At 45.2% G+C, this 12,584-nt stretch overlaps 1 protein-coding gene across 1 annotated transcript; it reads left to right on the top strand.

Moving 5' to 3' along the window:
- Window positions 1-687: 687 nt before the first annotated feature.
- Window positions 688-10,960, top strand: LOC101120628 (filaggrin-2). The gene has a single exon (XM_060401957.1). The coding sequence runs from the start codon at window positions 2,774-2,776 to the stop codon at window positions 10,358-10,360; it is 7,587 nt and encodes a 2,528-aa protein (XP_060257940.1). The 5' UTR covers window positions 688-2,773; the 3' UTR covers window positions 10,361-10,960.
- The last annotated feature ends 1,624 nt before the right edge of the window (window positions 10,961-12,584 follow it).

Here is a 12,584-nt window from a genome sequence, read left to right as displayed (position 1 = left end):
AAAATGGAATACAGTACAAACTTCATAGAAATGTTGTAGAGATTCAATGAGATGATATGTGAAAAGAATTCAGCACAGTATCTAGTACATACTAAATTCTCAATAAATAGTAGCTATTATTATTGCAAAAAGACATTAATTAGATTAGCCTGGTGGCCCAGGTTCATTTTCAATTACATAAGCATCTATTACATGCTGCCAAGTAGCTTACATTTTGCTACTTTTGGTGGACAGTAAAGGATTGAACTACATTTGTCCTCTAAAACATAATCTCTGCTTTTCAGAACTGTATGACCCTGAGAAAAGTGTTGTGCGACATGTTCTCATATTGGAGGGTGGGCCGGTACCAGCCTTTCTGCAATCATCTCAGAGATGAGAATGTGAAGAAGTTGGAAGATAAACACAGAGGAGGAGATAGGATTGTTGAAAATGAATCAGTCCAACCCACAGAGGGCAGCACCCACATGTTAGCTATATAAGGGCCACTAGCTCAATCTTTTGTCGCCCTGCAAGCTGCATCAGGCTTTATCCTACTTTTTCCTTTGGTGAACCAGGTGAGAGAAAACTCATCCAGCTACATCAGTGGATATTTGGTTGGCTATTGTTCATAGTATAAATCCAGGGGTATGAGCTAAGACAGAGTTAATATATATTTGGTTTTCCTGCCTTCCCTCCTTTTCATTTCTTTCTTTTCTCTTCTTTTTGTTTGCTTATTTGTTTGGTCAGTTTAGTTTATTCCAGGGTCTTTTTAGAATAAATTTTTCTTTGTTATGGAAAATAATGTAAGTAGAAATCTGTTTCTTATAGGCTGTTCCACATTCTCTTCCTAGTCATTTTTTGTGCCATATTTTCTGGGTTGTCCAGTTGAAATAGGGAAAAGACCAGCACTGTTGTAGAAACCCATCCTTGTTCAGTGGCAACTTTCAGAGCTCCAAGATCTAATCATCCTCTAGTCAAACTGCGGTCTGCATTGCTGAATCTTTTCTCCTGATTACTGAAAGAAAACAGAGATTTGGTTAAAGCAGAGATTAGGATATCTTGTGAGCTTTGATGAGAGCAATCTCATGCTTCTGAAGCACTAGGGTAGAGTTAGCCCACTTTGTCCACTGTTATTTTGCTAAATCCCTTAACAGTCCAATTTAGCTTCTGGTACCCAGAGGGGAGGCAGGTATGCATGTTAGATGGTCTGGTACATTCGATTAAAAAACAAACAAACAAAAACAGTGAAACTAGCCAGAGAGACTGGAGCAATATATCTCAGTGGTTCTAGAAATTTTGGAAGCCCCAAGACAACACCCAGAACACCAAAGTACACAAAGTGTAGAGATGCTATGTAGAGAATATATTCATCCAGGACATGGAGATCTGAAATCTAGTTCCAGATCAGTCAATAACATGCCATGTATGGCTCGATCTTAGCAAAGTAACTCAAAGTTAACAAGATTAGCTTTCACTGTGTTTATGTGTATTGTATCACCCCTGACCTATTCTTACTTGTTGAGGTATTTTGGTTTAAAGAGATGAGATATTTGAAAAATCAGGATGACTACTATTAAAATCAGAACTGTTTATACTTTAAAATAAATTGAATGATAGGATCTTTTTTTTCCCCTTCAGGTTCACTTAAACCTGCAAAAAGATGACCAATCTCTTGAGAAGTGTTGTCACCGTAATTGATACTTTCTACAAATACACCAAACAGGATGGGGAGTGTGGCACACTGAGCAAGGATGAACTGAAGGAACTTCTGGAGAAAGAGTTTCGTCCAATTCTGAAGGTGAGGATCATGTACCAGTACTAAAAACTGCTAGCATCCTGTACGTTCTCTGTTATATGACCAAGGAATAGCTAAAAAGTGCACAATCCCCATGGTTTTTGAGCTCACACTATAAGTGGTACTTTTGGGGGACATCAGAAAGTCTGTTGAGGCAGCATTTATTTTCAAAGAGGTGATCATTTTCTTCCTCTCACCATATAGACCATCAGACTTTTTCGTGTCCCCAGGTTTTTCCTTCTAAAAAAGCAAATGATAAATTTGTGCTATCAATTTATAAATTACCCTAGCAAATGAGGAAGAAAAGATACAGAGAGGGAAAACATGTATAAGGGGTGTTGATCAAGTAACCAAGGTGACTAAAAACTGAAAACAAAATGCAAGAATATTTTTTTCTATTTACTTGGGAAGGACTCAGTTATTAGCTTCAAAATTATAGATCATAACATAGAATATATTATCAGGCAAGGCTTTAAATGTATGTTAAACACACCAGGTACTGAATTTGGTTTATTCAACTCCCCCTTATTTACCATACCTGAGAATCTACTTCTCTAGCTTAGGTCCTTGAATTGTATGCGCTGAGGATCCCAATGGCCTATATTCTTTCTTATTACCTCTTCACACCTGCTAGGTGTTGTTAGGCTGTTTTAGCCTAAAGTATTTCTTGATTGGATTAAAATACCTAACATCAAACATTCCCTCAGTCATGTCTGACTCTCTGCAATCCCATGGATTATACAGCCCATGGAATTCTCCAGGCCAGAATCCTTGAGTGGGTAGCCTTTCCCTTCTCCAGGAGATCTTCCCATCCCAGGGATCGAACCTAGGTCTCCACATTGCAGGCAGATTCTTTACTGAGCCACAAGGGAAGCCTCCCACAGTTCTACAGCTTTACCCAGATATTTTAGCTGAGCATATGGACTAGGCTGACCAGATCTTCTTTGGTGTGTTGCTTGTACACAGAACCCAGATGATCCAGACACAGTGGATATCATCATGCATATGCTGGACCGAGATCATGACCGAAGACTGGACTTTACTGAGTTTCTTCTGATGGTATTCAAACTGGCTATGGCCTGCAACAAGGTTCTCAGCAAAGAATACTGCAAAGCTTCAGGGTCAAAAAAGCGCAGGCGTAGTCACCGACACCGAGAGGAAGAAAGTGAAACAGAAGGCGAAGAAGAGGATACGTCAGGACAAAACTCAGGTTACAGATACAGTGAGGGAGAGGAGCATGGTTATAGTTCTGGGGGCTCTAGGGGAACTCCAAAACACAGACATGGGTCCGGCTCCAGAAGGCTGAGAAGGCAAGGTGGTTTATCTAGCTCAGAGAACCAAAAGGGATCTGAAAAAAGGCGCCATGAGTCCAGCTCTGGTTACTCATGGAGTAATGGCAAAGAAAGGCATGGTTCCAGCTCTGGAGAACTGGAGGGAAAAAGAAACAAGTCACATGTTAGCCCCTCTAGGGTATCTGGGGATGAATACAAGTCTGGATGTGGTAGATGGAGAGGTCATGGTGGTCTGTCATATGAATATGAATCAAACTCTACTCAGTCAAGTTATGCAGGACAAAAACACGGGTCTAGCTCTAAATGTTCAGGAGATGGTGGGAGGGAAAGTCATGCATGTGGTTCCAGCAATTCAGGTGGGTGTGGAAGACGAAAAACCACTTCTAGTTCTTGTCAGGCAGGTAGATTTGGAGAGCAAGGAAACCAATCTAGCTATACACAATCAGGTTACCAATCAGGAAGTAGTGGAGAAGGTCATAGATGTATCTCAGGAGGTTGGGCCTCTGGATATGGTCAACATGAGCCTAGCTCTGGTAGCCAGTCTACTAGGCAGAAAGGATATGGATCTAGAACATGTGGTCAACCACAGAATTGTGGAGGACAACAGGGAAAAGGTTCATGTCAGTCCTCTTGTTGTGGACAATATGGGTCAGGAGTAAGTCAGTCTTCTACTTATAGTCAACATGGATCTGGTTCCTGTGGATACTCTTCAAACTCTCATCAAAAGAGGTGTAGTTCAAATGAAACTTCTAAATGTGGTCAACATAGATCCAGCTCAGGTCAATATTCTGGCTTTGGCCAACATGGGTCAGGCTCAGGTCAGTACTCTGGCTTTGGACATTGTGGATGTAGCTCAGGTCAGTCCTCTGGCTTTGGACACCATGAGTCTACATCAGGACAGGCTTGCTATGGTCAACATGGGTCAGGCTCATGTCAGTACTCTGGTGAGGGACAATATGGATCAGGCTCAGCTCAGTCCTCAGGCTTTGGACACCAGAAGTCTATATCAGGACAGTCTACTTGTGGCCAACATGGATCTGGTTCAGGTCAATCCTCGGGCTTTGGCCAAGCTGGTTCAAGCTCTGGTCAGTCCTCTGGCTTTGAACACCATGAATGTAGATCACAGCAGTCTGGCTATGGCCATCATGAATTGGGCTCAGGACAATCATCTGGCTTTGGCCAACATGGGTCAAGTTCAAGTCAGTCTTCTGGCTTTGGACAACATAGATCAGGCTCATGTCAGTCCTCTAGTGATAGTGAAAGGCATTCAGAAGGCTCACAGAGACACTCAAGATCTGCTCAAGGGCAGGCTGGATCTCAACATGGAGAGTCAGGAGCCACAGTGAGGGGGAGACACGGAACTGCTCATGGACATTCAGAAGACACAATCAGACATGGCCACTCTAGTCAGGGACATTCTGCTCAGACAGGGTCTAGTCAGGTGGGAGGAAGGCAATTCAGTCATAGTGAGGCTAGCGACAGTGAAAGGCATTCAGAAGTCTCAGAGAGACACTCAGGATCCACTCATGGGCAGGCTGGATCTCAACATGGAGAGTCAGGAGCCACAGTGAGAGGGAGACACAGAACTGCTCATGGAGAGTCGGGAGACACCACCAGATATGGCCAGTCTAGCCAGGGACAATCTACACGGTCAGGGTCCAGTCAGGCGGGAAGAAGGGGATCCAGCCACAGTGAGGCTAGCGACAGTGAAAGGCATTCAGAAGTCTCAGAGAGACACTCAGGATCCACTCATGGGCAGGCTGGATCTCCACATGGAGAGTCAGGAGCCACAGTGAGAGGGAGACATGGAACTGCTCATGAGCAGTCAGGAGACACCACCAGACATGGCCATTCTAGTCAGGGACAATCTACACGGTCAGGGTCCAGTCACACAGGAAGACAGGGATCAAGTCACAGTGAGGCTAGTGACCATGAAAGGCATTCAGAAGTCTCAGAGAGACACTCAGGATCCACTCATGGGCAGGCTGGATCTCAACATGGAGAGTCAGGAGCCACAGTGAGAGGGAGACACGGAACTGCTCATGGAGAGTCGGGAGACACCACCAGATATGGCCAGTCTAGCCAGGGACAATCTACACGGTCAGGGTCCAGTCAGACAGGAAGAGGGGCATCCAGTCATAGTGAGGCTAGTGACCGTGAAAGGCATTCAGAAGTCTCAGAGAGACACTCAGGATCCACTCATGGGCAGGCTGGATCTCCACATGGAGAGTCAGGAGCCACAGTGAGAGGGAGACATGGAACTGCTCATGAGCAGTCAGGAGACACCACCAGACATGGCCACACTAGTCAGGGACAATCTACACGGTCAGGGTCCAGTCACACAGGAAGACGGGGATCAAGTCACAGTGAGGCTAGTGACCATGAAAGGCATTCAGAAGTCTCAGAGAGACACTCAGGATCCACTCATGGGCAGGCTGGATCTCCACATGGAGAGTCAGGAGCCACAGTGAGAGGGAGACATGGAACTGCTCATGAGCAGTCAGGAGACACCACCAGACATGGCCACACTAGTCAGGGACAATCTACACGGTCAGGGTCCAGTCACACAGGAAGACGGGGATCAAGTCACAGTGAGGCTAGTGACCATGAAAGGCATTCAGAAGTCTCAGAGAGACACTCAGGATCCACTCATGGGCAGGCTGGATCTCAACATGAAGAGTCAGGAGCCACAGTGAGAGGGAGACACGGAACTGCTCATGGAGAGTCGGGAGACACCACCAGATATGGCCAGTCTAGCCAGGGACAATCTACACGGTCAGGGTCCAGTCAGACAGGAAGAGGGGCATCCAGTCATAGTGAGGCTAGTGACAGTGAAAGGCATTCAGAAGTCTCAGAGAGACACTCAGGATCCACTCATGGGCATGCTGGATCTCCACATGGAGAGTCAGGAGCCACAGTGAGGGGAAGACAAAGAACTGCTCATGGACAGTCAGGAGACACCACCAGACATGGCCATTCTAGTCAGGGACAATCTACACGGTCAGGGTCCAGTCAGGCGGGAAGAAGGGGATCCAGCCACAGTGAGGCTAGCGACAGTGAAAGGCATTCAGAAGTCTCAGAGAGACACTCAGGATCCACTCATGGGCAGGCTGGATCTCCACATGGAGAGTCAGGAGCCACAGTGAGAGGGAGACACAGAACTGCTCATGGAGAGTCGGGAGACACCACCAGATATGGCCATTCTAGTCAGGGACAATCTACACAGTCAGGGTCCAGTCAGGCGGGAAGAAGGGGATCTAGCCACAGTGAGGCTAGCGACAGTGAAAGGCATTCAGAAGTCTCAGAGAGACACTCAGGATCCACTCATGGGCAGGCTGGATCTCAACATAGAGAGTCAGGAGCCACAGTGAGGGGAAGACAAAGAACTGCTCATGGACAGTCAGGAGACACCACCAGACATGGCCATACTAGTCAGGGGCAATCTACACGGTCAGGGTCCAGTCACACAGGAAGACGGGGATCAAGTCACAGTGAGGCTAGTGACCATGAAAGGCATTCAGAAGTCTCAGAGAGACACTCAGGATCCACTCATGGGCAAGCTGGATCTCCACATGGAGAGCCAGGAGCCACAGTGAGGGGAAGACAAAGAACTGCTCATGGAGAGTCGGGAGACACCACCAGATATGGCCAGTCTAGCCAGGGACAATCTACACGGTCAGGGTCCAGTCAGACAGGAAGACGGGGATCCAGTCATAGTGAGGCTAGTGACAGTGAAAGGCATTCAGAAGTCTCAGAGAGACACTCAGGATCCACTCATGGGCAGGCTGGATCTCCACATGGAGAGTCAGGAGCCACAGTGAGGGGAAGACACGGAACTGCTCATGGACAGTCAGGAGACACCACCAGACATGGCCATTCTAGTCAGGGACAATCTACACGGTCAGGGTCCAGTCAGGCGGGAAGAAGGGGATCCAGCCACAGTGAGGCTAGCGACAGTGAAAGGCATTCAGAAGTCTCAGAGAGACACTCAGGATCCACTCATGGGCAGGCTGGATCTCAACATGAAGAGTCAGGAGCCACAGTGAGAGGGAGACATGGAACTGCTCATGGAGAGTCGGGAGACACCACCAGATATGGCCAGTCTAGCCAGGGACAATCTACACGGTCAGGGTCCAGTCAGACAGGAAGAGGGGCATCCAGTCATAGTGAGGCTAGTGACAGTGAAAGGCATTCAGAAGTCTCAGAGAGACACTCAGGATCCACTCATGGGCAGGCTGGATCTCCACATGGAGAGTCAGGAGCCACAGTGAGGGGAAGACAAAGAACTGCTCATGGACAGTCAGGAGACACCACCAGACATGGCCATTCTAGTCAGGGACAATCTACACGGTCAGGGTCCAGTCAGGCGGGAAGAAGGGGATCCAGCCACAGTGAGGCTAGCGACAGTGAAAGGCATTCAGAAGTCTCAGAGAGACACTCAGGATCCACTCATGGGCAGGCTGGATCTCAACATGGAGAGTCAGGAGCCACAGTGAGAGGGAGACATGGAACTGCTCATGGAGAGTCAGGAGACACCACCAGATATGGCCAGTCTAGCCAGGGACAATCTACACGGTCAGGGTCCAGTCAGACAGGAAGACGGGGATCCAGCCACAGTGAGGCTAGCGACAGTGAAAGGCATTCAGAAGTCTCAGAGAGACACTCAGGATCCACTCATGGGCAGGCTGGATCTCCACATGGAGAGTCAGGAGCCACAGTGAGGGGAAGACAAAGAACTGCTCATGGACAGTCAGGAGACACCACCAGACATGGCCACACTAGTCAGGGACAATCTACACGGTCAGGGTCCAGTCAGGCGGGAAGAAGGGGATCCAGTCACAGTGAGGCTAGCGACAGTGAAAGGCATTCAGAAGTCTCAGAGAGACACTCAGGATCCACTCATGGGCAGGCTGGATCTCAACAAAGAGAGTCAGGAGCCACAGTGAGGGGAAGACAAAGAACTGCTCATGGACAGTCAGGAGACACCACCAGACATGGCCATACTAGTCAGGGGCAATCTACACGGTCAGGGTCCAGTCAGGCGGGAAGAAGGGGATCAAGTCACAGTGAGGCTAGTGACCATGAAAGGCATTCAGAAGTCTCAGAGAGACACTCAGGATCCACTCATGGGCAAGCTGGATCTCCACATGGAGAGTCAGGAGCCACAGTGAGGGGAAGACACAGAACTGCTCATGGAGAGTCGGGAGACACCACCAGATACGGCCAGTCTAGCCAGGGACAATCTACACGGTCAGGGTCCAGTCAGACAGGAAGACGGGGATCCAGTCATAGTGAGGCTAGTGACAGTGAAAGGCATTCAGAAGTCTCAGAGAGACACTCAGGATCCACTCATGGGCAGGCTGGATCTCCACATGGAGAGTCAGGAGCCACAGTGAGAGGGAGACACGGAACTGCTCATGGAGAGTCGGGAGACACCACCAGATATGGCCAGTCTAGCCAGGGACAATCTACACGGTCAGGGTCCAGTCAGACAGGAAGATGGGGATCAAGTCACAGTGAGGCTAGTGACCGTGAAAGGCATTCAGAAGTCTCAGAGAGACACTCAGGATCCACTCATGGGCAGGCTGGATCTCAACATGGAGAGTCAGGAGCCACAGTGAGGGGAAGACAAAGAACTGCTCATGGACAGTCAGGAGACACCACCAGACATGGCCATTCTAGTCAGGGACAATCTACACGGTCAGGGTCCAGTCAGGCGGGAAGAAGGGGATCCAGCCACAGTGAGGCTAGCGACAGTGAAAGGCATTCAGAAGTCTCAGAGAGACACTCAGGATCCACTCATGGGCAGGCTGGATCTCAACATGGAGAGTCAGGAGCCACAGTGAGAGGGAGACATGGAACTGCTCATGGAGAGTCGGGAGACACCACCAGATATGGCCAGTCTAGCCAGGGACAATCTACACGGTCAGGGTCCAGTCACACAGGAAGGCGGGGATCAAGTCACAGTGAGGCTAGTGACCGTGAAAGGCATTCAGAAGTCTCAGAGAGACACTCAGGATCCACTCATGGGCAGGCTGGATCTCAACATGGAGAGTCAGGAGCCACAGTGAGAGGGAGTCACAGAACTGTTCATGGGCAGTCAGGAGACACCTCTGGACATGTGCACTCTGGTCAGGGACAATCCACATGGTCAAACAAACAGTCAAGTCACACTCATGCCCATTTTGGTAAAAGGCATTCTACATCACAGATTAGTGGCAGACAAAGACATAGATCAGATCAAGCCTGGAGACATGGCAGTTATGGGAGTGCCGAATATGACTATGGGCAGTCTGGTTATGGACCTTCTGGTGGTAGCAGAACAAGCAGTCGCAATTCTAGTCCTTTTAGGTCAACAGACCGAGCTACCACTAAGCGAGCATCTAGTCATGGACCATCAGTTTCTAGTTTTGACTATATGGGATCAAAAGCAACTGACAAAATAGGAAGACAAGATTCAAGTCCTGGGCAACTAGAGATAAGTAATGGGCAGTCAATTTATTCCCATAATCCCTCTGGATTTTTTACAACTGGAGGACAGGGATCTAGTCATAGACATTCAGTCACAACTCAGGAACAGTCAAGAGATATTCATGTTCAGTCCGGAAGTTTGGGGTCTACTCATAGCAGTCAGCTTAGTAACCACTCTGCATCTGACCATGGAACACCCTTATCAGCCCACAGCCATTCAGATTCTAGTTCAACTAGAAGTCAAAGATCCCATAGTGATAGTAAGGGGTACTGGGGGGAAAAGATTCATGAACAATCAGAATTGAGGCATAGACAATCAGAGTTCAATACAATAGATGTACATGAATCCAGCCAGCAGCACTTAGGAGATTCATATTCTCATGAGCTGGTAAGATCCAGCACAAATTTAGCAGCACAGGGATCAAGTGATGGACAATCAGGACATATGCAGGGTCAGTCTGGATTCATCACCAACGAAAGACAAGTATTTAATAATGGCCAGTCAAGGGACAGCTATGGGCAGTCAAGTGGCAGTCACTCACTTGATAGCCAAGCCCCTTTGGGAATTGAAGAAAATAGTTTTAGGTATTTATCAAGCAATGTAACCACATGGAGTGGGGAAAGGCAAAAGCAAGAGTCTGGATCAAGTCCATCAGGTACCATGAGAAAATACAATCAGGATGTTGATGATAAGCAGACAAGAGACTCTGAGGTCAGAGGTTACCATGGAAGAGAGAGAACAGATTCAGGTTCCTTTTACTTAGATAGCAATACCCCACTCTATGAATATATCAAAGAACAAAGGTGCTATTACTTTGAATAATAATTTGAAACCAAAGGAAGACAAACTAACTCAAGATAAGAACTAATCCAAAGGAGAAATGAAACACACAACATGGAATTAAGATATTTAACATGATCCTTTCTTTTGGTAGTGGGGGTATATGTCTGATTTTCTATTTAACTGTAGTACTGTATTCTATTTCTTTTGTTTGGTACAAGGCTTTTTTTGTAAGGCTCCATAATCATTGAGCTCTTAGAAAATAGTGGATGGAAGAAGTAAATTGCATTTGGGACATATTTAGAACTATATGACAAAGTGATTGGATGCTCTGGAATAAAGTGAGCATTTAAAAATAATTTTATATATTTCAGGTTGATTTATTAATTGTTGATAAACCTATCCAAGAAGCTAAGAGATGTGGTCTAGGAGCCAAAATTTCTCCAGTAACGTTGTAACATATTCTGTATCCTAAACAACAACAAAAAAATGTAGTAGTTTAAGATTTAGAATATTTGCATCTTTTGTACCACCACTGGAACACTGTACTGCTGTTTTTTAATTTATTGTCATGACCACCTGGATACAGGATCTAGAAAACTGTATTGCGTAAAAATTGACAATAAACTTTTCATCAGCTTACATTTTGTCTTCTCTTTCATCCTCACAAAAACAAATACAGGCCTTCTGCTATGGGGTCAGATGCATATTTCTCTTTTCTACCTTTGGACACCTAGATGACAGGAAAATATCTGGATACTATTCAAAGTCCAAAGAAGGCAAAACTCAATCACATTTATCTTTTCCTCAGTCTAATCACTGTCCAAAGCATTTATAAGAAGAAATATTTTATATTGAGGAGTTGTTCTCAGATACTTTAGTCAACTGTGATTATCAGAGCAATCATTATTAAATGTAACCCCAAGTGGCTATTTCCTGAGACCACACAACCTCTGAAAATAATATTGATGAGTCACAGATTTTCTCTGTCAAAGATATTAATTGAAATATCCCTTAGCAATGGAGGCTAATGGGGTCCTGTAATTTCTAGTCAAATAAAAACAATTAAATTATACTCCTCCCTAGCAAGAAAAATATGTGAGTTTATTATAAACAGAAAGAGACATAACAAGGAGTAGAAAAATATGTACAAAAAATAATACCTTGAGTAGAAAGTTTATTGCTATAAAATCAAAAGGCAAAGTTCACAATGTGAAAACTAGTACAGACTTTAAAGATCATCCCCAAAATTTACAGATTAAAAGAAAAAAATCAAAGCAAAGCACATTTAATCTAACCAAAATGAGTGATAATTCCTTAAATCAGAATCTGATGCTCCATCATCTTCTCCTCCCCCCAGAAACTCAAACTTCTTTTTTACCACTTTCACCGTTGGATTTCAAACTAAAGTACAATTCATCAATGGGTGTTCAAGATTGCAAGCCACTATTAGAGAAAGAAATTATATGAAAGACCAAAAGAATAGTCTCATTCCTCTGATTAGACTTAGAACATATTCTATCCAGCTTTTAACATTTTAAGAACTATCCAAATTTTAAGTCATGTTTGTGATAAATAGAACATGTCATATTACTTTATTAGTGAAAGAAAATAAAATTATTGTTATACTAGTAGTGACACACGTACAAATAACTGGGTATATGTACGAGTTGAACCATAAAGAAAGCTGAGCACCAAAGAATTGATGCTTTTGAACTGTGGTGTTGGAGAAACTCTTGAAAGTCCCTTGGACAGCAAGGAGATCAAACCAGTCAATCCTAAAGGAAATCAGTCCTGAATATTCATTGAAAGGACTGATGCTGAAGCTGAAACTCCAATCCTTTGGCTACCTGATGTGAAGAACTGACTCATTGGAAAAGACCCTGATGCTAGGAAAGATTGAAGGCAGGAGGAGGGGACGACAGAGGATGAGATGGTTGGATGGCATCACTGACTCAATGAACAAGAGTCTGAGCAAGCTCCAGAAGTTGGTGATGGACAGGGAAGCCTGGCGTGCTGTGGTCCATGTGGTCTTTGTGGTACAAAGAGTCAGACATGACTGAGACACTGAACTGAACTGAACTGAACTGATATGGTAGTTAACTCTAAATGGTAAACAATTTATATCTATATATCCATCATTTATATGCTTTATATGTATATATATGCAAATTTATATCCATCATTACATATGCTTTATATATAATTATAATTCCATTTTTTTCATCATTGAATAAATGCTAATTACCAAAGAATCATTAGAACT

This window comes from Ovis aries, chromosome 1 (genome assembly GCF_016772045.2).
Source record: "Ovis aries strain OAR_USU_Benz2616 breed Rambouillet chromosome 1, ARS-UI_Ramb_v3.0, whole genome shotgun sequence".
Lineage (NCBI taxonomy): Eukaryota > Metazoa > Chordata > Mammalia > Artiodactyla > Bovidae > Ovis > Ovis aries.
Note: the sequence above shows the minus strand (reverse complement) of the source record. Positions and strands in the feature narration are given on the sequence as shown.